The 27,547-nt window shown below is 46.1% G+C and overlaps 1 protein-coding gene across 3 annotated transcripts in view; it reads left to right on the top strand.

The window, feature by feature from the left end:
* Positions 1-27,547, top strand: part of GLP2R (glucagon like peptide 2 receptor) — a 201,580-nt gene that overhangs the window by 125,751 nt on the left and 48,282 nt on the right. For all 3 annotated transcript variants that reach the window (XM_068264177.1, XM_068264176.1, XM_068264178.1), the window contains 2 exons: positions 14,987-15,146; positions 16,484-16,643. In XM_068264177.1, the coding sequence (XP_068120278.1) occupies positions 14,987-15,146; positions 16,484-16,643 (320 nt within the window). The remainder of the gene's footprint in view (positions 1-14,986; positions 15,147-16,483; positions 16,644-27,547) is intronic.

Genomic DNA, 27,547 nt, shown 5'->3' on the forward strand with positions numbered 1-27,547 from the left:
ACTGCCTACAGAGCGCCCTAGTGGATGCAGCTGTGGTGCTTTGAGTCCGCCAAGAGAACAGCGCGGTATAAATGTCCTGTGTCTTGTCCAATGGCCATTTCCTGCTCTTATACATTTCCCGCTATCTAGTGGCTACTTCCTGATGCACGGTGTACAATGTTTACATTCATTGCTATGGTAACGCTCATCGCACTATTGGCACATCGAGCATTACTATTTTCAGTACTGGCCGGTAACATTGCTGCACGGTGGGCCGTTGTTACCATTCTTTTGTGAATCAACCCCTATGCAGGAAATTATTTTGTTGCTCCTCCCCGCTCTCCCTAATCGAAAGCTGTGGCCGATGATAGCGTTGAACAATGAACTGAAATTGGTCAAAAGTCAGCAGATCACTAGCAGATCCTATTAAACCGATGGAATCTGAATGTTCATAATATATTGGATAAGGAGTTTGTATCAAACCCCTCCCCATGCCTGTGTGGGTTTCCTCCGGGCACTCAGTTTTCCTCCCACAACCCAACACATACAGATAAGTTAATTAGCTTCCCCCTAAATTGGCCCTAGACTACGATGCAAACACTACACATACAAAGACATATGACTATGGTAGGAACAGGGGCGGACTGACCATTCGGTCAAAGGGGGGCCCGCCAGAGCACCCTGAGCAGGAGGGGAGGAGCGCAGTGAAAGGGAGCGGTATGTACAGCGGCGGAGAAGGGGGGACGTTTCCCCCCCCCCTTCCCTCACCTTGGGGCCCCCCTTCCTGGCTCATCCCTCCGGTAACTTAGCGGCTAACAGTGGGCGGGGACTTACCGCCGTTTTTCCAGCCGTAAGAGACGCTTTGCTCTGTGCACGGCTAGTCTGGTCTTCAGTAGACCAGACAAGCCGCGCACAGAGCGTCCCTTGCGGCTGGATGCAGGAACGGCGGCAAGTCTCCGCCCGCTGACCACTGTTAGCCGCCGAGTTACCGGAGGGGAGCGCCAGGAAGGGGGGCCCCAAGGTGAGGGAAGGGGGGGACGTCCCCCCTTCTCCGCTGCTATGCACACCGCTCCCTTTCACTGCGCTGCTCCCCTCCTGGGGACACCTCCAAACCTGGCTACATATACTGGGGACACCTATAGACCTGGCTACATATACTGGGGACACCTATAGACCTGGCTACATATACTGGGGACTCCTATAGACCTGGCTACATATACTGGGGACACCTATAGAACTAGCTACATACTGGGGACACCTAAGACCTGGCTACATATACTGGGGACACCTATAGACCTGGCTACATATACTGGGGACATCTATAGACCTGGCTACATATACTGGGAATACCTATACACCTGGCTACTTATACTGGGGACACCTATACACCTGGCTGCATATACTGGGGATACCTATACACCTGGCTGAATATACTGGGGACACCTATTCACATTGCTACATATACTGGGAATACCTGTACACCTGGCTACATATGCTGGGAACACCTATAGACCTGGCTATCTATACTGGAGACACCTATAGACCTGGCTATCTGTACTGGGAACACCTATAGACCTGGCTACCTATTCTGGATACACCTGTAGACCTGGCTACCTATTCTGGGGGCACCTATAGTCCTGGCTACCTATTCTGGGGGCACCTATAGTCCTGGCTACCTATTCTGGGGACACCTATAAACCTGACTATCTAAACTGGGGACACCTATAGACCTGGTTATCTATTCTGGGGACACCTATAAACCTGGCTACTTATACTGGGGACACCTATAGACCTGGTTATCTATTCTAGGGACACCTATAGACCTGGCTACTTATACTGGGGACAACTATAGACCTGGATACCTGTACTGGGAACACCAATACACCTGGTTACTTCCATTGGGGATACCTTTAGACCTGTTACCTATACTGGGGGCTATTTTGGGTTACCTGCTGCCAGATTAACTATTTTTTGGGAACCGCTGCTGCTAGATTAAGTGTATTTTGGGGAACAGCTGCCAGATTATGTGTATTTTTGGGGAACCGATGCCAGATTGTGTATGTTGGGGGAACCGCTGCTTCCAGATTATGTGTATTTTGGGGAAACCACTGCTGCAAGATTACATGTATTTTAGGTGATCCGCTGCCAGATTATGCATATTTTGGGCAACCGCTGCCAAATTATGTGTATGTTAGGGAAACTGCTGCTGCCAGATTGCGTCTATTTTGGGGGAACGACTGCCATATTATCTGTATTTTGGAGGAACCTCTGCCAAATGGCATAGATTTTTGGTAAAATTCGGTCAAATTACATGTACCGTCTTTCCCCGAAAATAAGACAGTGTCTTATATTAATTTTTGCTCTAACAGATGTGCTAGGGCTTATTTTCAGGGATGTCTTCCTGTTCCTGGATTAAAAGGTATGCTACTGTATTGATCAGGCACCAGCCCTGTCTTCCCTGCACACAGCTGATAAACTTGCTGTGTGCTGGGATGACAGGACTGGTGCCCAAGCGGTAATGAACCGCTGTGTCCTTACTTGCTGGCTGCCTTTTCCTCCTCTTTAACTTCGGCTAGGGCTTATATTCGGGGTAGGGCTTATATTTCGAGCATGCTCAAAATTCCAGCTAGGGCTTATTTTTAGGGTAGGTCTTATTTTCAGGGAAAGAGGGTAGTTTGGGGCGAAACACTAAGGCAGAGCTCAAACTTCCCCGACAGACCTTTTACACCACTGCCAAGGTCATGTATATTTTGCCCCCCCCATGACCACGCCCACATTCTGTTGCATGACCACACCCATTTTTCAGCGTGCTGCACTTGCAGGGGTGTTTTCTTTATCAGTATAAAATATCTGTCGGCAGTAAATTATTAGATCTTAATCTGTAAAAAATAACATGAAATGTGGGCGACACTGGTACGGGGCCCCATAATCTCCTACTGCCTGGGGGCCCCATGAATTGTCAGTCCGCCCCTGGGTAGGAATTAGATTGTGAGCTCCTCTGAGGGACAGTTAGTGACAAGACGATATACTCTGTACAGTGCTGCGGAAAATGATGGCGCTATACAAATACTAAATAATATAGGCTAAAACCATTTCTTCAGTGTATTTCAGTAGTGGTGTCTTCCTGGCATGTCCCTTCCCCGAGTAGCCTGTATTCCCATATTGATGAGTACAATTCCCAGAGTCAGCACAAAGTGAATTTCACATTGTTCATTTAGAAATGATGGTTGGTGTGAAAATGCATTAGCTGTAGAGAACGATGGTTAGTGTGATAAATCAGTCAGCTCTGACTTCAGGAATGGTGTTCATCGATACCAGAGCGTGAGCCATTCAGGGGAAAACACACAAATCACAACAGCAATGCTATATTTCATTGTTTGGTGGGGCTGGATTGATCAACCCCTCAATGGTCTCTTCTGTCTTTTAGTCTTGGACTGCAGTGGTGAAATCTCTGCATCCTGGGTTCTCGGCTCTGCAGATCTGCTGCACCCACTACCAGGGGTGTCACTTCCCCTGTTGGTGGAGTCTTCTGGTTCTCACAAAATTCTGGTGATGACATCTCTGCAATCCTTAGTACTAATTAGCCAGGGGCGCCCCCTCCTCCTGCAGGATGGTTTGTTTATCTCTTGGTGATTGCTGCAATGACAAAGATACACTCCTAAGTTCTCTTCTCAGCACCACTGCTGCACCCATTACCAAGGGCTTCCTATTGCACCTACTGGATTTTTCTATCTCTTGGAGACTCCAGTGATGAGATCTTTGTTAGCCTAAATTCCCAGCTCTTCACATTACCAGGTGCACACACACACACACACACACACACACACCACACGCACACACAACTCGCGCGCACACACACACACACAGTACATACACACACACCACACACACACACACACACCACACACACACACACACACACCACACACACACCACACACACACACACAACACACACACACACACACCACACACACACCACACACACACACACAACACACACAACACATATACAACACACACCAACACACACACACACACACCCCACACATACCCCACACACACACATACACACCACAAACACACAAGACACACACACCCCACACCACACACACACACACACACACACACACACACACACACACACCAAATGCACACACACCACACACACACACACAACTCGCACACACACACCACATACACACACAACTCGCACACACCACACACACACACACACCACATACACACACAACTCGCACACACCACACACACACAGTACATACACACACACACACACACACACACACACACACACACAACCCACACACATACAACACACACACACCACACACACATATACAACACACACCAACACACACACACACACACACACCCCACACATACCCCACACACACACATACACACCACAAACACACAAGACACACACACCCCACACCACACACACACACACACACAACACACACTACATACACACAACACACACACACATACTACACACACACCACATACACGCTCAACACACACACACACACCCCACACACACCCCACACACACATACACCCCACACACACATACACACCCCAAACACACACACACACACACACCCCACACCACACTACATACACACAACACACACATACTACACACACACACACCACATACACGCACAACACACACACATCACACAAAGGCTGCTGCTGGGGGTGGCTCATCTAGTGGCTGGAAGTGTTGGACCAGGGGCTCTAGGCCATCCAAACACTTTGCAATATATATCTGGAAAGGATCAATTAGGTAAATTATACATACATTTATGAACAGAAGGGTATATGATATGATGAGCTCTATTGCACATTGTACTGATTGTGTGGTTGGTTTTCTTGTTGCTTTTACCTGCAATATGGCTGGAAGTCAATGTTTGGCTTCCAGCTTCTCTGTAAAAAAAAAAAAAAAAAAAGAAACGTATAAAAAAAGAAACATTCCTATATTGATATATTGCTGCATACTGGTATGTAACACCGCCCTCGCAAGGATTTCTCCCTATTAGAATTAAACATCCTAATGTCCCTGACCTCTAAGAAACCTTACGCCCTCCCAGTCACATGGAAACCGTCACTGAAAAGTGGCCAGACTTGACCAGAGACTAGTAGAGGTGGTGATTTTGTTTAACCACTTGAGGACCACAGTCTTTTCGCCCCTTAAGGACCAGAGCCTTTTTCTCCATTCAGACCACTGCAGCTTTCACGGTTTATTGCTCGGTCATACAACCTACCACCTAAAGGAATTTTACCTCCTTTTCTTGTCACTAATACAGCTTTCTTTTGCTGCTATTTGATTGCTGCTGCGAGTTTTAGTTTTTATTATATTCATCAAAAAAGACATGAATTTTGGCAAAAAAATGATTTTTTTTTTACTTTCTGTGCTGACATTTTTCAAATAAAGTAAAATTTCTGTATACATGCAGCACGAAAAATGTGGACAAACATGTTTTTGATAAAAAAAACCCATTCAGTGTATATTTATTGGATTGGGTAAAAGTTATAGCGTTTACAAACTATGGTGCCAAAAGTGAATTTTCCTATTTTCCAGCATCTCTGACTTTTCCGCCCACCTGTCATGTTTCATGAGGTGCTAAAATTCCAGGATAGTATAAATACCCCCCAAATTACCCCATTTTGGAAAGAAGACATCCCAAAGTATTCACTGAGAGGCATGGTGAGTTCATAGAAGATTGTATTTTTTCTCACAAGTTAGCGGAAAATGACACTTTGAGACAAAAAAAAAATAAAAAATTCAATTTGTGCTAACTTGTGACAAAAAAAATGAAATCTGCCACGGACTCACCATAGCCCTCTCTGAATACCTTGAAGTGTCTACTTTCCAAAATGGGGTCATTTGTGGGGTGTATTTACTGTCCTGGCATTTTGGGGGGTGCTAAATTGTAAGCACCCCTGTAAAGCCTAAAGGTGCTCATTGGACGTTGGGCCCCTTAGTGCACCTAGGCTGCAAAAAGGGGTCACACATGTGGTATTGCCGTACTCAGGAGAAGTAGTATAATGTGTTTTGGGGTGTATTTTTACACATACCCATGCTGGGTGGGAGAAATATCTCTGTAAATGACAATCTTTTGATTTTTTTTACACACAATTGTCCATTTACAGAGAGCTTTCTCCCACTCAGCATGGGTATGTGTACAAATACACCCCAAAACACATTATACTACTTCTCCTGAGTACGGCAATACCACATGTGTGGCACTTTTTTGCACCCTAACTGCGCTAAGGGGCCCAAAGTCCAATGAGTACCTTTAGGATTTCACGGGTTTTTTTGAGAAATTTCATTTCAAGACTACTCCTCACGGTTTAGGGCCCCTAAAATGCCAGGACAGTATAGGAACCCCACAAATGACCCCATTTTAGAAAGAAGACACCCCAAGGTATTCCGTTAGGAGTACGGTGAGTTCATAGAAGATTTTATTTTTTGTCACAAGTTAGCGGAAATTGCTTTTTATTAGATTTTTTCACAAAGTGTCATTTTCCGCTAACTTGTGACAAAAAATAAAATCTTCTATGAACTCACCGTACTACTAACGGAATACCTTGGGGTGTCTTATTTCTAAAATGGGGTCATTTGTGGGGTTCCTATACTGTCCTGGCATTTTAGGGGCCCTAAACCGTGAGGAGTAGTCTTGAAATGAAATTTCTCAAAATGACCTGCGAAATCCTAAATGTACTCATTGGACTTTGGGCCACTTAGCGCAGTTAGGGTGCAAAAAAGTGCCACACATGTGGTATTGCCGTACTCAGTAGAAGTAGTATAATGTGTTTTGGGGTGTATTTTTACACATACCCATGCTGGGTGGGAGAAATATCTCTGTAAATGACAATCTTTTGCTTTTTTTACACACAATTGTCCATTTACAGAGATATTTCTCCCACCCAGCATGGGTATGTGTAAAAATACACCCCAAAACACATTATACTACTTCTCCTGAGTACGGCGATACCACATGTGTGGCACTTTTTTGCACCCTAACTGCGCTAAGAGGCCCAAAGTCCAATGAGTACCTTTAGGATTTCACAGGTCATTTTGAGAAATTTCATTTCAAGACTACTCCTCACGGTTTAGGGCCCCTAAAATGCCAGGACAGTATAGGAACCCCACAAATGACCCCATTTTAGAAAGAAGACACCCCAAGTTATTCCGTTAGTAGTACGGTGAGTTCATAGAAGATTTTATTTTTTGTCACAAGTTAGCGGAAAATGACACTTTGTGAAAAAATCTAATAAAAAGCAATTTCCGCTAACTTGTGACAAAAAATAAAATCTTCTATGAACTCACCGTACTCCTAACGGAATACCTTGGGGTGTCTAATTTCTAAAATGGGGTCATTTGTGGGGTTCCTATACTGTCCTGGCATTTTAGGGGCCCTAAACCGTGAGGAGTAGTCTTGAAATGAAATTTCTCAAAATGACCTGTGAAATCCTAAAGGTACTCATTGGACGTTGGGCCCCTTAGCGCAGTTAGGGTGCAAAAAAGTGCCACACATGTGGTATCGCCGTACTCAGGAGAAGTAGTATAATGTGTTTTGGGGTGTATTTTTACACATACCCATGCTGGGTGGGAAAAATATCTCTGTAAATGACAATCTTTTGATTTTTTTTTACACACAATTGTCCATTTACAGAGATATTTCTCCCACCCAGCATAGGTATGTGTAAAAATACACCCCAAAACACATTAAACTACTTCTCCTGAGTACGGTGGTACCACATGTGTGGCACTTTTGTGCACCCTAACTGCGCTAAGGGGCCCAAAGTCCAATGAGCACCTTCAGGCTTTACAGGGATGCTTACAATTTAGCACCCCCCCCCCCCCCCACTTGCCAGAACAGTTAACAAACCCCACAAATGACCCAATTTTGGAAAGAATACACGCTAAGGTATTCCATGAGCGCCATGGTGAGTTCATAGAAAATGTTATTTTTTGTCACAAGTTAGCGGAAAATGACATTTTGTGGGAAAAAAAAAAACACAATTTCTGCTAACTTGTGACAAAAAATAAAATATTCTATGAACTCACCATGCACCTAACGGAATACTTTGGGGTGTCCTCTTTCCAAAATGGCATCATTCGTGGGGTCTGTCCTGGCATTTTAGGGTCTCTGCAATCATTACATGTATGGCCAGTATTAGGAGTTTCTGCTATATGCCTTATATTGGGCATAAGGGTAATGCACTCTGGGCTGAAAGGAAAAATGAACGTCAAACAATCAATCAATCAATGTGGATGAAAAAATATCTGCAAAAAAAAATTTGAAAAAAATAAAGAGGGGAAGGCGTCTGCCAGGACATAGGAGCTGCCACCCCAAAAATCCAAACCCACCAGCTCGTATGCCCTGGCAAACCTGATTTATCCATTCACACCGATCGATGTGAATGAACAAATCATTGCCAGAGTTCTTTTTTGATACAAAGTGTTTGCCAAAGCATATGAAACCCCAACACCACTCCTCGGCCCATATGCCTCGGCAAACGTATCTTTTTGACTGCGGAGGAGAAATCTCGTCCTGCAGCACTGCATGCACCGACTTGTGTGTAAGCTGACAGACGCGCAATGTTCTGTCAGGATGCACCATCAGTGCTGCAGCTGGTTAGTCGTTCGCTCGGTCCACCTGGAAGGTTATTGGATGGAAAAAGAGAAAAAAAAATACAAAAAAACCCAAAAAACAAGCAAGCAGCAAAGCAATTACTTCATTAACATTAATAAACTTTGAACTTTTTTAATAAAAAACTTAACATTGCAAACCAAACATTAACTTCTTTGCTTACCTGTTTTTTTGTTTTTTTTTAACTTACCTCCCGAGGACAAACCTCTCCTCCCCCATGGAACAATGTGCGAAGAGCAAATCGCACAGAGTTGTGGCGAAGTACATTACGCAATTTGTCCCAAGTGAAAGGAGAGGTTTCTGGCAGCCCTGTGTATTAGGGTCTCTGGAAACCCGATGTTTGGTTTCACACTGCATATTGACATATCCGGTGGGTCGAGCCCGCCGCACCGTATCGTCCAAAACAGACCTTCAGGCAATACCACAAGAGTAGCATTCGGCCTAGTAATGAACTGCGTCGCCATAGACCAACATGACTTCCGGGCCGATCGATATTGCCACAGAAGCCACGCAGTAACGTAGGCATGCACTAGCGTTAAGTCAAGCACTTCCGACGTAGGGGGGGACCGCAAAGTGTGACTTTTGCTAGGCATTTTGCCCTAACGCATCGCAGCAGTGTGAAATAGCACTGAGAGACCCTTGTGTGCCTACCGCTGTGTGTGGAGTTCCCTACTCTCTAATAGTGTACCTGCTCGTGGTACCTCTCAAAACACTCCCCTAGGCATAGGCCAGGCTGGTCAGGACAGGTGGGACAATAAACAGTGGTGTCACGCCTTATTCCAGCCCTGCTGCAGACACGACAGCGTTTTCTTCGGATTCGTTGACCTGGGGTACTCGGAATTGGATAGGCGTAATGCCTTCCATGCAGCTGGCTAGTTGCATCTTGGGGTTGGGCCACGGCACCTCCTGGATACAGGAGTTCCATCACGATCTGTTTATTAAATTGAATAAACGATCCAGTTCTCCCAGCCTTACTGTAGAGAACAAAGCTGTTGTAAATTGCCAATTGAATGAGGTAAAAAGACACTTTTTTATACCAGCGTCTTGTTTTTCGGGCAACTAAATAGGGCGCTAACCTCTGGTCATTGAAATCCACCCCTCCCATGTTAGTATTATACTCATGGACGACAAGGGGTTTTTCAATGACCTGAGTTCGTCGTTGAATTTCAACTGTCGTGTCTGCGTGAATGGTGGACAGGAAGTAAACCTCCCTCTTGTCCTTCCATTTCACCGCGAGCAGGTCGTCAGCACACAAGGCGGCCCTCTGCCCCCGTTCAAGTCTGGTGGTAATGAGCCGTTGGGGGAAGCCCCGGCGACTAGGCCGCACGGTGCCACAGCATCGGATTTTTTCGATTTTTAAGTGCTGAAAGAGGGCCACACTTGTGTAATAATTGTCCACAAAAAGATGGTACCCTTTCTGGAACAAGGGTGACACCAAGTCCCACACAACCTTTCCACTGCTCCCCAGGTAGTCAGGGCATCCGACCGGCTCCAATTTTGAGTCTTTTCCCTCATAGACCCTAAAATAAGATGTATAGCCTGTGGCCCTTTCACAGAGCTTATAAAGTTTCACCCCATACCGGGCGCGCTTGCTTGGGATGTACTGTTTGATGCGAAGGCGCCCGGTAAAGCGTATGAGGGACTCGTCTACGCATATGTCCTGGTCAGGGGTATAAGCATCTGCAAATCTGGATGACAGGTGGTCTATGAGGGGTCGAATTTTGTGGAGCCGGTCAAAAGCAGAGTGGTCACTTCGATGACAGGTTTCGTTGTTATTGAAGTGCAGGAAGCGCAGGATGTTCTCAAATCGTGTCCTGGACATGGCAGCAGAGTACAGGGGAACATGATATGCTGGGTCCGTAGACCAATAAGACCGCAACACATTCTGCTTTACTAGTCCCGTGTGAAGGAGAAGGCCCAAAAAAAATTTCATTTCGGAAACTTGGACTGGTTTCCACCGAAAAGGCTGGGCAAGGAACTTTTCCGGATTGGCGGTTATATATTGTGTGGCCTTACGGTTGGTCTCTGCCACAATTAAGTCTAAGAGATCCTGGGTGAAGAACAGATAGAAAAAGTCTAGGGCCGATCCTAGATTATCTGTCTCCACCTGGACTCCAGACTGGGCGGTGAAAGGGGGAAGTACGGGTGCGGCGGAATCAGGGGATTGCCAATTTGGGTTTGCCAGCACCTCTGGTAAACTAGGGGTAGTACGGGCCCGTCTTCTTGGTGGCTGCGACTGGGATCTTACTGCACGTGCCACCGAACCAGTTTCAACTTCCATGCTGGTGCTCGCCACTTCACCAGGGTCTACGGAAGTACTGGTGCTAGGTCCAGGAGATGTTGTGCTGCTGGTGCCTGCCCCACCATGAAATCTCAGACCAGCACGAACACCACTCTGCTGCCCTTGAGGCCGATCCTGCGCCACCTGCGGTCCAACAACATGGGGTGTGGTACGCCTGGCTTTAGCCGGGACCTCAACCTCGTCATCACTATCGGTCAGTGAGCCACTGCTCAATTCAGGTTCAAACTCTGACCCGGAAGATTCGTCGAATGAGGCGTCCCAATCGTCCTCATCCGACTGGGCCATGTACCTGAGAACCTCATCATCGGAATACCCCTTTCTTGCCATGGTGGTCTGCTAAATTTAGGGGGTATTCCTCTGAGACTACCCAGAAAAAAAGAGCACCTACCTAGCAAAAGGGAGTATTTGAGAGGTAGAAAGCTGTGGTCACTGAGTTTTGATAAAAAAATAAATCAAAACTGAGGTTTACAGTGCCACAGCTATTGTACAGTGTTTTTTGCAGTGATCAGAAAAAAAATTCTGTCACTGCGGTGGGGCGGGCTGAACGCAAGTGCAGGCGAACGATCAGGCCTGATTGGGCAAACACTGCGTTTTTTGTGTGGATCCTAGTGACCCTAATAGATCTGACTGCGATCAGTAATGATCACTTACAGATACTATATAGTACCAATGTTGATTAGCGACAGTGATGACGCTAATTAGTGACTGTGGTGCAGTGGGCTGAGCACTAACTGACACAAAGGGGCCTAGCTAACTGGCCTAACTGCTAACACTAGTGATACTAAAAAAGTGACAGTTTTCACTGATCACTGTTTTTAGATCACTAGGATAGTGACAGGGGGGTGGTGGCGAGTGAGGAATCAGAGGCAATCAGAAACAATCACAGGACAATCAAAGGCAATCACAGGGCAATCGCAGGCCAATCACAGGGCACTCAATTCACGGGACAATCGAAGCCAATCACGGGACAATCAAAGCCAATCACAGGGCAATCAAACCAATCACGGCACAATCAAAGCCAATCACAGGCCAATCAAAGCCAATCACAGGGCAATCAAACCAATCACTGCACAATCAAAGCCGATCACAGGCCAATCACAGCCAATCACAGGCCAATCAAACCAATCACGGCACAATCAAAGCCGATCACGGGACAATCAAAGCCAATCACAGGCCAATCACAGGGCAATCACGGGACAATCAAAGCCAATCACGGGACAATCAAATACAATTACAGCACAATCAAACTGAATGTCAGCACAATGAAATACAATTACAGCACAATCAACTACAATGCACTGGGAAGGTGATTGGGGGGGGGGGGGTTCTGAGGGCGATCTGAGGGTTATGGGGGGTTGATTAGGTGCCCGCACGGGGCAGATTGGGTCCTGATCTGATGGGTGGCAGACACAGGGGGTGACCGATGGGAGATCAGTGAGTGATTACAGGGGAGAATAGATGTAAACAATGCACTGGGGAGGTTATCAGGAGGGGGGGTCTGAGGGCAATCTGAGGGTCTGGGTGGGTGATCAGGTGCCCCCAAGGGAAAGTTTAGGGTCTGCGCTGATGGGTGGTGGTGACAAGGGGTGATAGACAGGTGATAGATGGGTGATAGACAGGTGATCAGTGGGTAAGGCAGCTATATAGCTGTATACAGCATACAGGGGGGTGGTCTGGGAGGGGGGTTCTGGGGGGGATCTGAGGGTAGGGGGGGTGATCAGGGGACCCTAGGGGGCAGTTAGGGACCTAACCTAGGGGATAGCGTCCCTAGATAGTGACAGGGAGTGATTGATGGGTTCTTAGGTGGGTGGTGGGGTGCTAGCAGTGGTGTGCTGGGGTGGTCAGGGGGGGTTCTGAGGGCTGGGGTGGGCGATCGGGTGGTCTGTGTGGGTCAAAGTGTGTGTGTGTGCTTCACTTACTGGGCTGCCTGTCCTCTCTGATGGTCGCACGTCGAGTGACCATCAGCGGAGGAGGCAGCCAGTATAATACACTTTGTTACAATAACAAAGTGTATTATACTCTCCTGATTGGCCGGATCGCCGCATTTGAAATCCGCCGGCGCTGCTAATTGGCCGGCGGGTTTCCGTGCAGGGTGGGCGGAGCCTATTGCCGGCGGCGATCGCGTCATTGATGACGCGATCGCCGCACAGCCACCGCTGATGCCGCCCCCCGCCGATGGGCGTATTGCGGTCGTTTGGGCCCAGTCTTTGCCGCCGCCCATTGGCTGGGGGCGGTCGGCAAGTGGTTAAAGAACACCCGAGATGAAAATAAACTAATGAAATAAACAATTGTATCTATCTTCCTTCTCCTAAAAATGGCTTTTTAAGATATTCCAGTTTTATTTTATGTTTAAATCTACTTTTCAAGCTTTTACTGGTCTATTGTTTTTGCTCAATTACACATTCATTGACGTATGCCAGAGCTAAAATCTATGAACTATTGACTATTTTTTATCTCTTTCCTGCTCTCAGAAGCCATTTTCTGCTAGGAAAGTGTTTTATAGTTGTAATTTTTTATCAGTGAGGGTCACACTGTAGTCTGACCCATTCCTGACCCAGACAGGAGCTGCCACTTACATACCTGATGTTTAACTCTTTCAGGCAGACAAAGACAAAAAGGAACCCAGCATAGTTATTTGTGTGCTAGGCACTGTACATACCCATGTCTATCTCATCATGCCACATGTCACCTCGGTTGTCCTTTAATGTTAAAGCTTTTGGTTATACGTTTTTTGCTTTTCCTTGATCCTTTTCTGGATGGTACATTCCAGCACATTGGCTCTTACAAATATCGGTACAAAACAGAAGTAATGAGGCAATGAATTACCTGTCATATAATTATAAACCAAGGTTATTTAGACATTGAGACCAGAGATCCTGCATCAATGTGTAAGACTCATCCGTCACAGCTGTGTGTCACTAACTGATATATTCATGTCAAGGTTAGGAATGACCGTATCCGAGTTCTCTACCCATCTATTCCATAGGAAGTGCTTTTTTCATGTAAAAATTGGGTATCCTGAATAATGTATTACATTCCACGACATGTGGTTACGGTGCCTGTTCAGGCCAATATGCTCTGGATCTGAGCAACGTTAGAGTGGACCTGAACGCTTGCACAGGGCACAAGGAAAACTGAGAGAAATGTACCCTGTGTGTTTTTAGAGTGAAAAGCCTGTCTAATTCCCCCTCATATAAGCAATCACACGTGTAATTTGAACTCTCAGCTGTGTCAGCACAGAAATTTGGCATCTAATATGTAAACACAGTATCAAGGTAGACAGAGGCGCCAAAAGTATAAAATGAGGTAACATTTTTAAAACATTGACGTGGTGGGCCCTTATCCACTCCAAAGTACATGACAAAGGGACGTGTTAAGTTATAACACAAAAACTTGTATTGATACACTCCACGAGGTAGTGCAACGCGTTTCACGGGCGTGACCCCGCTTCATCAGGCAGTGAGAAGAGGAGTATAAAGCAGATGCCATCCGAGTCTAAGAAGAGCGCCTCTGTCTACACAGGATGTTAACCCTAAAGGAGGGTTAAAGGAGATCTGTAAGCTGTAGCAAAGTAGAAGAGATGAGAGCGGCACCATCCATGTGTAATTATTGCTCTTTATTTGACACAGATATAGCACATTGCCCATCGCCAGTTCCCATTGGTACTACCCATTGCCATTGCCCTTCGGAACTGCCGATGTCCTAAAGAAAGAGCAGTAATTACATATGGATGGTGATGGTCTCTTCTCTTCTGCTATGATGCATGGTTCATTGTGCTGCTGAACCAACAGACCTGGCACATTGCTATACTACACAGCAGTGCATCCTACCGCTATCCTTTCAAGAAAGCTGTAACAAAGAAATGATTTTCTATAAAGGTTATCATGCTGGTTGGTTATGTTTTAGAGCAGAGAGGAAGTTCTGGGTTCAGGTCCAATTTAACTCCCTAAAGCTTTTCTATGTCTCCAGAGCTGATGGGAGGTGATGTTCTCTGAATAAAGCGGTTTCCTCTCTTCCCAGGAAGCTTCACTGCACCAGGAATTACATCCACATGAACCTCTTTGCCTCCTTCATACTGCGAGCGTTGGCCGTGTTGGTGAAGGATATTGTCCACAGCACCAGCTACGCCCTGAAGCGCCCAGCCGATGAGAATGACTGGCTGTCTATCGTTAAGCTGGAAGTAAGGACTTTTACTGACATTGGTACTCCCAGTCGGGGGGGGCATAATTGCATCCAATCTTGATTAGCCAATCACTGGCCAATTTTACCACCTCCATGTAGTCTGAGGGCCAACAGATTGTGAATACTATGAACAGATTATGTAGGTAGGCTTTAATACTACATAGAAGTTTTTAAAATTGGCCAATCAAAATTGGATGTGTGTACGCACCCTCATTTGACAGCTTTCACTTTGTGAAAGGAAAAGTTTCTTTATTTTTGAACAGATGATACAATTTATTGGCTAACTCAATAGACCAAACAAGGAAGCATTTGAATGATTTCTTTCATCCTGCATTACTTTCATCCTGTCTACTGAAAGCCTGAAGAAGAAATTTATTGTAATATTTCCAAAGCCTCTTTGTCCATCCAATTGAGATCGATAAATGGTATTATCAACCTTACTTAAAAAAAAAAAAATGTCTGCATTATCTGATGACTAAGGCAGGGGTCACACTTATAAACATTTGCATGGGATTTGCAAATTGCTGAAAATCCATTTGCCACGGATGTTAGCCATCCCTATGGCATCACTCGGTGTTAGCAATTTGGAGGGAAACTGCGTTTCCACATTTTCTCGATTTAAAATTCAAACGGCACCTTAAGAGGACAGTAACAGCTAGTGACATCGCCTGCGCAGTAGAGTGGACCCGACTGAGATCGGGTATTTCTGTCTACTTCGGAGCCGAAAGCCGCAACAGCGCCCCCACTGGAGTCTGGAAAGGTAAATATTGAACAGGCTGTCGGATTTGTCGGGTCGCTGTTCAGAGGGCTGCAGCGAGACCCCCGTGGGACAGAGGATGGCATGGGAAGCCTCATTGGGACCCTGAGGCTTCCCCATCCCGAGGTGAGTACCCCCAGGGGAACTTTTGGATGTTACAGTGTCTCTGTAAAAAGGAAAAATCCATATCCTTCTCAGTTTAGGTTCCCCTTAATAAGTATCTTTATCATTGAAGGCTATACTCTTTACTTTTATTTTTTTGTACTCTTTTAATATATATTGGGCCTGGTTCACAAAGCGGTGCAAACTCTTTCGCGGACTTTTGCGCGCGCAATTTGCCGCGATTCGCGCGATCACGGACTTTTGCGCGCGCAATTTGCCAAATTGCGCGCGCAAAAGTCCGCGAAAGAGTTTGCACCGCTTTGTGAATCAGGCCCATTAAGTAACAGCTAAGTTTTAACTTTCTGTATAGTTATAAAACAGTAGACAGAAATAAGTAAAGTTTGTCTGTTTTCCTTTTATTTGCCACATAACAAGGATTTTTGTCTGAGACTGAGACCTATCATATTTATTTTCAGGTTCCTACCTCCTGCAGAATAATGCACATATCTCTACATTACTTTGTTGGTGCCAATTTTTTCTGGCTGTTAGTGGAAGGAATCTACCTCCACACAACCATCGTCTCTGTCGTCCTGTCCGAGAGGAGAATGCTCCTGAGATATATCGCCATCGGATGGTGTAAGTAGACAGGCAGTCCATCTCTTATGTGACAGCATTAGGGACAGAGAAGTCGGAGAATGATGAAAATATGACCCAAGGCATTCTGGGAGTTTTACTTCAGCAGTTTAACCACTTGAGTCTATATTGATGACTATAATCATCCAGATGGAAGCTCCTAAAGTCGTATTCGCGTCCAGTGTTACTGCGGTGGGTGCGCCTGCCGCTCATTCCCGGCATTTACGTGGTGGTGATTGGTGAAGGGGAACAAGTGTTCCCTGAGCCAATTGCCATGCCTGGAATGAATGGACATGACCTCGATCGTGTCCATTCATAATAATAAAACTTTTATTATTACAAATGGACATGACTTTAACTTAAAGAGACTCCGTAACAAAAATTGCATCCTGTTTTTTATCATCCTACAAGTTCCAAAAGCTATTATAATGTGTTCTGGCTTACTGCAGCACTTTCTGCTATCACAGTCTCTGTAATAAATCAATGTATCTTTCCCCTGTCAGACTTGTCGGCCTGTGTCTGGAAGGCTGCCAAGTTCTTCAGTGTTGTGGTTCTGTGATGAATCTCCCCCCTCCAGGCCCCTCTCTGCACACTGCCTGTGTGATATTTAGATTAGTGCAGCTTCTCTCTGCTCTCTTATCTTTTACAAGCTGGATAAATCGTCCTCTGAGCTGGCTGGGCTTTCACATACTGAGGAATTACAGACAAAGGCAAAGCTGTTTGCAGGAAGAAAAGAGCAGCCTGAAACTTCAGTGCATGAGAGATGCAGGGGGAAAGAAACACACAAATGATCTCTTGAGATTCACAAGGAAGGGTGTATACAGCCTGCTTGTGTATGGATGTATTTTCTATGTGTGGACATACTGTACATCAACCTACTTCCTGTTTTGGTGGCCATTTTGTTTGTTTATAAACAAACTTTTTAAAACTGTTTTTAACCACTTTTAATGCGGCGGGGAGCGGCGAAATTGTGACAGAGGGTAATAGGAGATGTCCCCTAACGCACTGGTATGTTTACTTTTGTGCGATTTTAACAATACAGATTCTCTTTAAAGGAAAGATCCGCGGTGGGGGGGGGGGGAAATAAAAATACACATCCACTTACCTGGGGCTTCCTCCAGCCCATGGCAGGCAGGACGTGCCCTCGCCGGCGCTCCGTAGGCTCCCGGGCGCCTCCGGTGGCGCACCCGACCTAGCCAGGCCGGCTGCCAGGTCGGGCTCTTCTGCGCTCCAAAATGCGCCTCACGCGGGCGCGCTAACGCCATCGGACGTCCTCTGCGCAGTACAGCCCGGAGGACGTCCGATGACGTCAGCGTGCCCGCGTGAGGCGCATTTTGGAGCACATAAGAGCCCGACCTGGCAGCCGGCCTGGACAGGTTGGGTGCGCAACCGGGAGCCTGCGGAGCGGCGGCGAGGGCACCTCCTGCCTGCCACGGGCTGGAGGAAGCCCCAGGTAAGTGGATGTGCATTTTTATTTATTTTTTCCCCACCATGAACCTTCCCTTTAAAGGAAGTGTAAAAAAAATAAAATTAAACACTTCCTGTTAACACAGGATAGTGTTTGCAGTGCCATTTAGTGGCGGAAGGAACAAAAAACAGTAGGGTTTTTTTTAACACTTAATAAAATGAATCCCTTCCATTATTGTGTACGTACTGTATGCATAAACATCGTATATACGTAGTCTTCCCCCTGTAGGTCTTGGCTAATTATGCCCTATACCAGAATATTATAAAGAATGGTATGAAAGGCCCCAGTGAGATCCTGATGAAGTACATCCACTTGGTGCATGACATCTGGATTTACATGTACTTTCTGATAAATAACGATCCTGTTATTCAGGCACATGAACGCCTGCCAGCTCTCTGTTATTCATTTATTTTCTGCTCTACATTTTGTTCCACAGAAATCACAAGAACCGTTGAAAATTTCCAATTAATGTTTGCTGCAAATGCCCACCTGTGGATCTGCTAGTCTATTACGAGCTGGCTTCATAATCTTACGTTTTGACCAGTGGCGTAGCTAAGGAGCTTGGGGCCCCAATGTGAGTTTTACATGGGCCCCAAGAACTCTATTGATATAGACCTCCAAAAAGTTACTAAGGGCAGCTGCAGGGTAAAGGTGGGTACACACATCAGAAAAAAGTCTTTGGAAAATGAAAGATCACAGACCAAATTTACCCCCTTCCATGTAGTATGAGAGCCATACTCTACACAGTCTTTTCTATGGAGCTGAACTCCCCATCAGACAGAAATCTTTGCAAGATGCTGGACACACAGATGCTGTACACATGCAACAGATCAGTGTCTGCAAAAGATCTGTTCCTGCAAAAGATCTGTTCCTGCAAATTGCATTTAAAGCCTATGATATCTGCGGATCTCATACACACCTTGTTTAACTGATATTTATCTGCAGATCAGATCCACCAGGATGGATCTTCAGATCTGCAGATGAATTTCTGTTAAACTAGTTGTGTATGAGATCTGCAGATATCATAGACTGTGAATGCATTTTGCAGGAACGGATCTTTTGCAGATACTGATCTTTTGTGTCTGTACAGCATCTGTGTGTGCAGCATCTTGCAAAGATTTCTGTCTGATGGGGAGTTCAGCTCCATAGAATAGACTGTGTAGAGTATGGCTCTCATACTACATGGAAGGGGGTAAAATTGGTCCGTGATGTTTCATTTTCCAAAGATTTTTATCTGATGTGTGTACCCACCTTTAGGAGAGTAAGGAGACAGTTTAAGGATTACCTTTATGCAATGAACATATAGAGGTGTTCATTACCAGCATAGCCCCAATGAAAAGCTAATAAGATAGATGAAGGGGGCCCCTAGTGGGCTCCTCTGGTCCAGGGTCCCGGGGCGGTCACATCCTCTGCATCCCCTATTGCTACGCCACTGGTTTTGACTCTTCTACAAGATTATGAATGACCTCTGAACCACATGTTTTTATCTGCCCTAAATTGGGTATACCTACTGTAGGAATCCCCTTACAGCAGCCAAGCCTCGGTCTAGAGGAGGATACTGCCAAGGATAAGGATGCAACTACTGATATTACTACAAACAATATTTATGTAAAGGTCCTCATATATCAAAGTCATGGTATTTCTAAAGAGAATAATAAAATCTCTTCAGCTAACTACATTTTTTACGTTCATCATATTGAGTAACGTCCTAAGTTCTAATGATGCAAACAAGATACCCCCAGGCCCACATGCAATTCACTTTTTCTCCTGAGTTTTCTCCTAGGTGATCTTTTTACATCTTGTCATGAAATACCTTTTAAACCACCAGCAAGCGAGAAAATGCTCAAAATAATTTTGATAGTACTTTTTCACCTACTTTTGGGTACTTTTTCAATTAAAATTATCTCCTAGGAGATAACTCAGGTGAAAAAGTTAATTGCATACGGGCCCCAGACACTTAGGGGGTGTACAGACATCAGACTATAGTCGTTGGAAACGATCGTTACCGACAACATTGCCCGACGATCGTTCGTAAAAAGTGCAAGAACGATTATTAAAAAAGAACGACCAACCAGATATGTCATTGGTAAAGAACGATCCATTCTGCCAGATCTTTTCCAACGACCATCGTTCAAAGAGTAATGTCTGTACAACGATCGGTCGTGGATCATTCGTTCTCAAAGGTTTGCACATGCTGAAACAGTTCTTTTTGACACTTGTGTTTGAAATCAGTTTATACACACGCAACGCTCGTTCCAAGATCGTTCGTACACGAACGATGTTCAAAGTAGCCTTTCTTCAAACGATCATCGGCCGATACCTCCTTTAACATCGTTCGTCGTTCAGAACGAACGATCGTTATCGTATGTCTGTACGTACCCTTACATGTACAAGCAATAAACAGTCCAGCTGCATGCTACTCAAAATGCACATGCATTGGAGGATCAGTGTTGTCAAAAGCCCCCCTTCAATCAAAGGCCCCCACCCTAACCTCCCCCCCCCCCATTCTCCACCCCACTGCACTCAATCAGCAGCATCACTTAACCTCTTCTCTCTCTTCTGGAATTGGGCTCCTTCACACATACAAGCACTCTGGGGCCTTAGATCCTCACCTCATCAACCCCAGTAGCGTAGCTGAGGAGCTTGGGGAACCAGTGCCAGTTTTACATGGGGCCCCAAGCACTGTAATGATATGGTGTGTGCCCATCTTAACATAAATGTTTGGAAAAATATACACCTCCACCCATGAAACAACTGATATTTGCATAATGAGTGTCAATTAGCTGTTAGTTGAAGTAGATGGATTACCGCTACTTGTAAGGCCGGGTTTACACTTGAAATGCGAGTTTGCAGTGTGATCCTCCACCACCACAACGCACAGAAAAGCCTAACGTATTACCCTGTGGACGAATGCGCTGACAGCTTCATATGCATAGCGCCATCCCCCCTGCACGCCCCTTGGTCAGTGATTCCCTGCTGGACAGGAAATACAGCACTGGGATTCCCGGGTTTCCCCGTTGTATTCCCATCATTCTGCACATGCGTACCACACCACTAGCACCAACATTTTTTAAATCTATATGTCACCCATTGACTTACATTACTTCCGCCACCGATGTGTTGCAGTCAAAGTTGGCTGGTAATGCGCTGTTGACTTTGTGGCGGCTTGGCAGACGATCGGACACTTCTGGTGCAACGTGATGCAGTAAGTGTGCCAGGCCCCATTGCCTTTGCATAGCCGTTGCTTTACCCTGCAATAAAACGGTAATGCAATGCAGGATTTCAATGCAAGTGTGAGGGCTCGTTCACACCTAGGGCGTTTTGCGTTTTTTTTTTTTTGTGCACCCGCGATTTTAACTCTTTTGGGACTGGCCGCCTAACCCCCCTTCAGGGCCAGACATTTTTGAAGAAGAGGGGGGGCGTGTTTGGGGGGTCAGGCAGCTGGATCCCTGCAGGGTCTGGCTGGGCTGTCTCCCCCCGTGTGGCCAGGTGTCCCCCCCCCCCCCCCTTGTCAGCAGCAATTACTCACCTTCCAGGCTCCAGCGACGAGCCGCAGTGGATTCCTCTGCTCCGGCCAGCATCTCAGCTCCTACTGCCGCTCAGTTCCGGGTTGCAGCTTGATGACGTCATCAAGCCGGGACCCGGCGCTGACGTCAGAAGGAGCAGAGATGCCGGCAGGAGCGGTGGGGGGCGCCGATCATCACGGGAACGGCAGAGAGGTGAGTGGATCCTCTTCTTTCTCCCCTACCTCCGCAGCTGTCAAATTGATCACTACGATCTGACGGCGATCGTAGTGGTCACGTGATCAGCAGCCATACGCGATGACTGCTGATCACTGAGGGGAGATGCCAACTGTCTTAGCTGACTGAGCTTATTCTCCCCTCTCAGGTGCGCACGATCGCGTCGGGTGTTGAATCAACATCCAGTCAGAACGGTAGCACCGCCTGCTGGACATTGATTCAACGTACTTGGTCTCCAAAAGGTTAATAACGCTCTAAAATCCCTAGTGCAATGAATCCTTATGGGATAGTTCTTATCTGAGCATTTCGTCAGCTTTCCTCTCACTTTCAGGGCTATTTTTCTACAATGGAAGGTATAGGAAAAGCGCAAAATCACTTTGTGCGGCGATTGCATTTGCCCTTTCAAGAATAAATACATTGGGCTTGATTCACTAAGACAAATAGCACGCCTTATCAAAGTTAACACGCCTTATCAGAGTAGCATAGCAAGCGCTACGAACCGGCAGGGGCTCAGGGCAGGATGAGTGGAGTTGCCAATTAGCAGGCATAAATTAGTAGCTCTCGCTATGCTACTCTGATGAGGCGTGATAACCTGGATAAGGCGTGTTATCTCTGATAAGGCATGCTATTTGTCTTCGTGAATAAGGCCAATTGTATTTATTCTTTTCCGGGACAAAGAGTTCACTTCCTGACTTGCAGCAGGAAGTAAAAAAACAAATCGCTCTGCAAAAGTGCTTTGAAAAACGTCTTACAAAAGATCGTAACGTGAAGGTAAGTGCCGGGAGGGGGAAAACAAATCACTCACAAAATGGCAAAATTCTGGCATTTGCGATTTTGATTTTAGATGTGAACTAAGCCTAAAAGGGGCCTGAATGTCTGGGTACTTCTTTCACCTCATTACAACTGAAGAAGTTGTCTTATAAGAGCAAAGAAACATTTTTTGTTTTTAAATCCTTTTTGCCTTTATTAAAAAGCAAAAAGGATAACAAATCCAGTAGAAATGAGACATACAATACAGCAGTAAATGTCAATAAAAACGGAACATTGTGACCAGACAAAGCAGTCTCAAAAAAAAAAAACAGAGACCAAAAAGCAGTCAAGTCCTTGCGGAATTGGAAATACAGTCATATATGAGATGTAACAATAAAACCCATCCAGTGGTAGAACTGAGAAAGGAGGATACCTGTATATTATAATTGTACCACAGTGTCCACTCAACTCGGGGCCCCAAACATTCTATCCCGAATAAAAGATAAATCTGGTAACTTTGCGGTATCAAGCCACCCAGCCAAATTATTTTCAAATTTGAGTGGAGCTCCTCTGTGCTAGTATATGAACTTCTCAAGCTTCGGATAGGTATTAATATGTTTGACCCAGCTGTTCACAGAGGGGGGAGCCAGATTGTTCCAGAACATTTATATACGTTTCCGGGCCTGAAACAATAGCCTATGAAGCATAATCTGCGCAGATTCTGACAGAGCCAAACCAGTAACTAACCCAAGAATACAAAACTGAACAGTTCTTGGGGCTGCCTGATTAGAGAACGATGGACCATTTTGTAGAACAAAAGTGTGTCCAGTAGAAGCGACCTTTTACCCGTGGCGTAGCAATAAGGGGTGCAGAGGTTGCGACCGCATCGTTAGCTCTCTGTTGGTCATGTGCTGATAATAATCACTGCTATTGATGCTTTAAATAGTATTTATCATTAACAATCTGTCCCCATCCCCTTCTTGCACCTCTGACACTGTGGAAATCCTTGGCAGGTTTTGGTGCACCGTATCAATCAGGGCCGGGCCGAGGCATAGGCTGGAGAGGCTCCAGCATCAGGGCGCAGTGTAGGAGGGGGCGCAAAATTCATTCAGCTGTCATTCGTAATTGTGTTTGAAGCAGAAAGAAATAAGAAAAGGAGGTACATGGAAGTGACTACAAGCCAGATAACTAGAGATTAAGGTGTTGGGGGCCCTGGGGTGGCTCTTAGTCTAATAGCAATCAGTGTGTGACGGCTGGGGTGAAGGGATGGAGGGGCGCACTTTGGTGTCTCAGCCTTGGGTGCTGGAGGACCTTGTCCCGGCTCTGGTATCAATTGTTATGTATATAGCGTTTGGGGGGCCCCAATGTAAAACTTGCACCGGGGCCCATAGCTCCATAGCTACACCACTGGTTTGTGCCCCTTTCCTTAAAGAGATACTGAAGTGGAAAAAAATATGATATAATGATTTGAATGTGTAGTGCAGCTAAGAAATAAAACATTAGGAGCAGAGACATAGGTCTAATGTTATGAAAACAATAGGATCACCTGGCGCTGAAAAACAACGATTGCTAATTTAGCTAACGATCAGTGTAATCTGTTAAATCAGTCCAGGAATGCTGTCTAATACAAAGGCATATGGACTAGCCGTATAGCTGAATCAGTGTTCTGAAAAAAAATGTATGTAAATCAGTACCTCTAGGGGGTATATGCAATACCTCCCTACATGTATGTGCTGTCCTCCGTGCTGTGGGATGAATGGTCCGGGGTCCACAGTGGTGGAGGAGCTCTATGTGCTCAGGAGATCGCACGGAGACGCCAAAGCCGTCTCCTTCGCTTCGGCCAGTAGTGACGTCGCCGCCTGTCATCCGCATGCGTTCCAGGACTCTGCTGGCTGTTTCCTGGTTACGGGGAGACAGGGGACAAACCACAATATTGCAGACTGCACCCAAGGTTGACAGAACCCACATAAAGTCGCACTTACGGACAATTTCTTGAGTTTATTGCATATCTAAAAACATATTCCCGGTCCAGATTTCGGCCATTTGCCTTCGTCAGGGGATCGTTGTTTTTCAGCACCAGGTTCTCCTATTGTTTTCATTGTACTCTTCATTTAGGGCTTGAGGACTGGCCCTGAGCTCACCTTGGCTGCTTTTTGTCTACCATTGCGCTACTACTCTTTTCAATTTATAGGTCTAATATTGTTTCCAGTACAGGAAGAGTTAAGAAACTCCAGTTGTTATCTATGCAAAAGAGCCATTGAACTCCACGACTTTCAAAGTCTCATTATTATTTTTTTTGCTCCAGTGTAATAAGATTCAGTCTTTTTTGTTCATCTTACAGTTACCATATTATAAATTGCATCTTTAGACTTTACGCCAAACGGTTTGGGTTTATTAGGTGCATCATTTACAGCTTTAATTCAGGTGGAACTTTGTGATAAATTCCTTTCTTTCATTTAATGTTTATTTGAATCCACCTTTTGTCCTCTCCTTACCTGCAACCCGCAGACCTTGCAGATTGGAATTCAGTTAGCTCTGGCGGTGTGTGTGCGCGCTGCTGACAACTCGCCAAACAGAATGTAACAGCCACTCGCACAAGTACATAACAAGAATGCATAATTCATCGGATTACACGCTAATGGAGGCGTCTCCTCTGACCTCTCTGCGGGTGATAAATGGGAGTCGCTGGGGAGAGAAGCAGAACTTCTGTATGAGAGTCTATGACAGAGGCTGAGAAGTCAAGGCAAGCAGGAGGAGTGCAGTCACATCTACAGAACGCAGAATGCTGTTATCATATAATGTTTCAGCTAAAACAAAGATGGCTCCTTGATGTTTCTGGCTTATTTCCTCGAGTTACCCGAACTTAAAGTGTACCTGAAATGGTGCGAAATAAAAAATGAATACATACCTGGATCCTCCCTTCAGCCCCCTCTGGCCTGATCGCTCCCTCGCCGCCATCCTCCGCTGCCTGCAGCCTCCGCAACTGGCCCCGGTAAGTTGTCCAGCAGGCGCAGACACAGAACGCTCCTGGCCTTGGGAGTGCGATGGGGGGACCTGCACGGCCCGGCTGCGCATGCGCAATATGCCCTAGAAACGAGGACTTTTTGGAGTAATTTGCAGAGGTTTCAGGCAGCGGAGGACAGCAGCAAGGAAGCGATCAGGCTGGAGGGAGCCACATATATTTTTTTATTTCCCCCTTTCTCAGGTTTACTTTAAGCTGGCCACATGTATAGATTTTAATCTCCCTGTGTGAAATTGCCCTCCGTGCTTGCAGGGCGGGTTCAATGCTTAATGGGTGCAAAGGTAACCTGGGGGCCCCCACAGCAAATTCAGCCCCCAAGCCAGCTGCCGCCTCCAAATATCCCTTATTAACCACTTGAGGACCACAGGCTTACACCCCCCTAGTGACCAGTAGGGATGGCCCCGATTTGGAGAACTCATGGAGAAGCATGTGATCAGTTTGATCAGCTGATCGATTTGTAAGGTCCTGATTTGATGTGATGACTTCCTGGTTTAACACATGATCAGGACCAGCAAATCAGAACCTTACAAATCTATCAGCTGATCAAGCTGATCACATGCTTCCCCATGGGTTCTCCTAAGCAGGGCCATCCCTAGTGACCAGGCTATTTTTTTACAATTCAGCCCACTGCAGCTTTACAAGTGTGCTGCACGGCCATACAACTTACCCAAAGGAATCTGCCCACCTACAGAGCTTTCTGTTGGTGTGCTCTGATCGCTGCTGCAGGCTTTTTTTTTATTATTAATTTAATTGTCTTTTATTTTTCAATAAAAACATCTATTTTTTTATTTTTCCCTCCCTCGGACTTCCAATCAGGGCGATCTTCTCTCATAGGCACCAGCCTATAAGAGGAGATCGCATGGTGAGCCGCTCCAGGGGACAGCCAAGTGACAGGGCACCAGATCGCATCGCTGTACAATGAAATAAGTCAGTTTCTTTTCTTTACAACCTGCCAGCAACGATCACAGCTGTGGGGCTCCGTCACTCAAGTGGGGATGCGTGTTCATTTGCGCGCACAATCCCCGCTAATCTCCGCCCCCCAGGACTTGACGCTGATCGGCGTTAGGCAGTCTTGGGGGAGCCACCTTCCCGACGCCTATCGGCGTTAGGCAGTCAGGAAGGAGTTAAATATGATGTGTTCCCTGGGCCCCATGCACTATAACAGCATTGGTGTATCATCTGCTCCCATCTTCTTCCTGCTGTCTGCCTCTTATGATCCGACACATGTTGCTTAATGACATGTGCCAGTCACAAGACAGGGAGCGTGAAACAAGCGTTACAGCGTGCCAGCTGGCAGGACAGGTGAGATACCAATGCTTTAATAGTGCAGCGGCCCCGGGGAGCACGTCAGAGTTAAAGCGAAATGAAACCCAGCATTTCTTCTTTGCTTTAGATTATTTACAGCATATTATATACTACCACATATTTTTTTCTAGATCAGCATTCAACTGCAGGGAATAGTGTCCAGCCTTCCTGCAGGGAAAGCTGGACACATCCGAACTAGTGATTATCTTGTGTTTAATATTATCTTGTGTTTACTTAACTGGCTCAAGACCGCGTCACGCCAATGGGTGTGACCGCGGCGATAGCCCCAGGACCGCCTAACGCCAATTGGCGTCCAGTCCTGGGGCCGGCTACTGCAGGAGATCGCGTGCAGGCTGTGCGCGCATCTCCTGCTCCGCCTTCAGTCTCTCAGCGGCGATCGCCGCTCGGAGACTGTTAGACAGAGAAACCTCCATCTAATAACTGAGTACAGCGCTGCGATCTGCAGCAGCGCTGTACTGGGGACAGCCATGTGACACAGCTGGGACACTAGAGGGCGATCAGCTCTCATAAGCAGAAGCCTATGACAGCAGATCGCCAGGATTGGCTGGCCGGAGGAGGGGGGGGGGGGGGGGGGTTTGAAAATAAATAAATAAACAGTAAA

Source organism: Hyperolius riggenbachi, chromosome 12 (assembly GCF_040937935.1).
Source record: "Hyperolius riggenbachi isolate aHypRig1 chromosome 12, aHypRig1.pri, whole genome shotgun sequence".
Taxonomy (NCBI): domain Eukaryota; kingdom Metazoa; phylum Chordata; class Amphibia; order Anura; family Hyperoliidae; genus Hyperolius; species Hyperolius riggenbachi.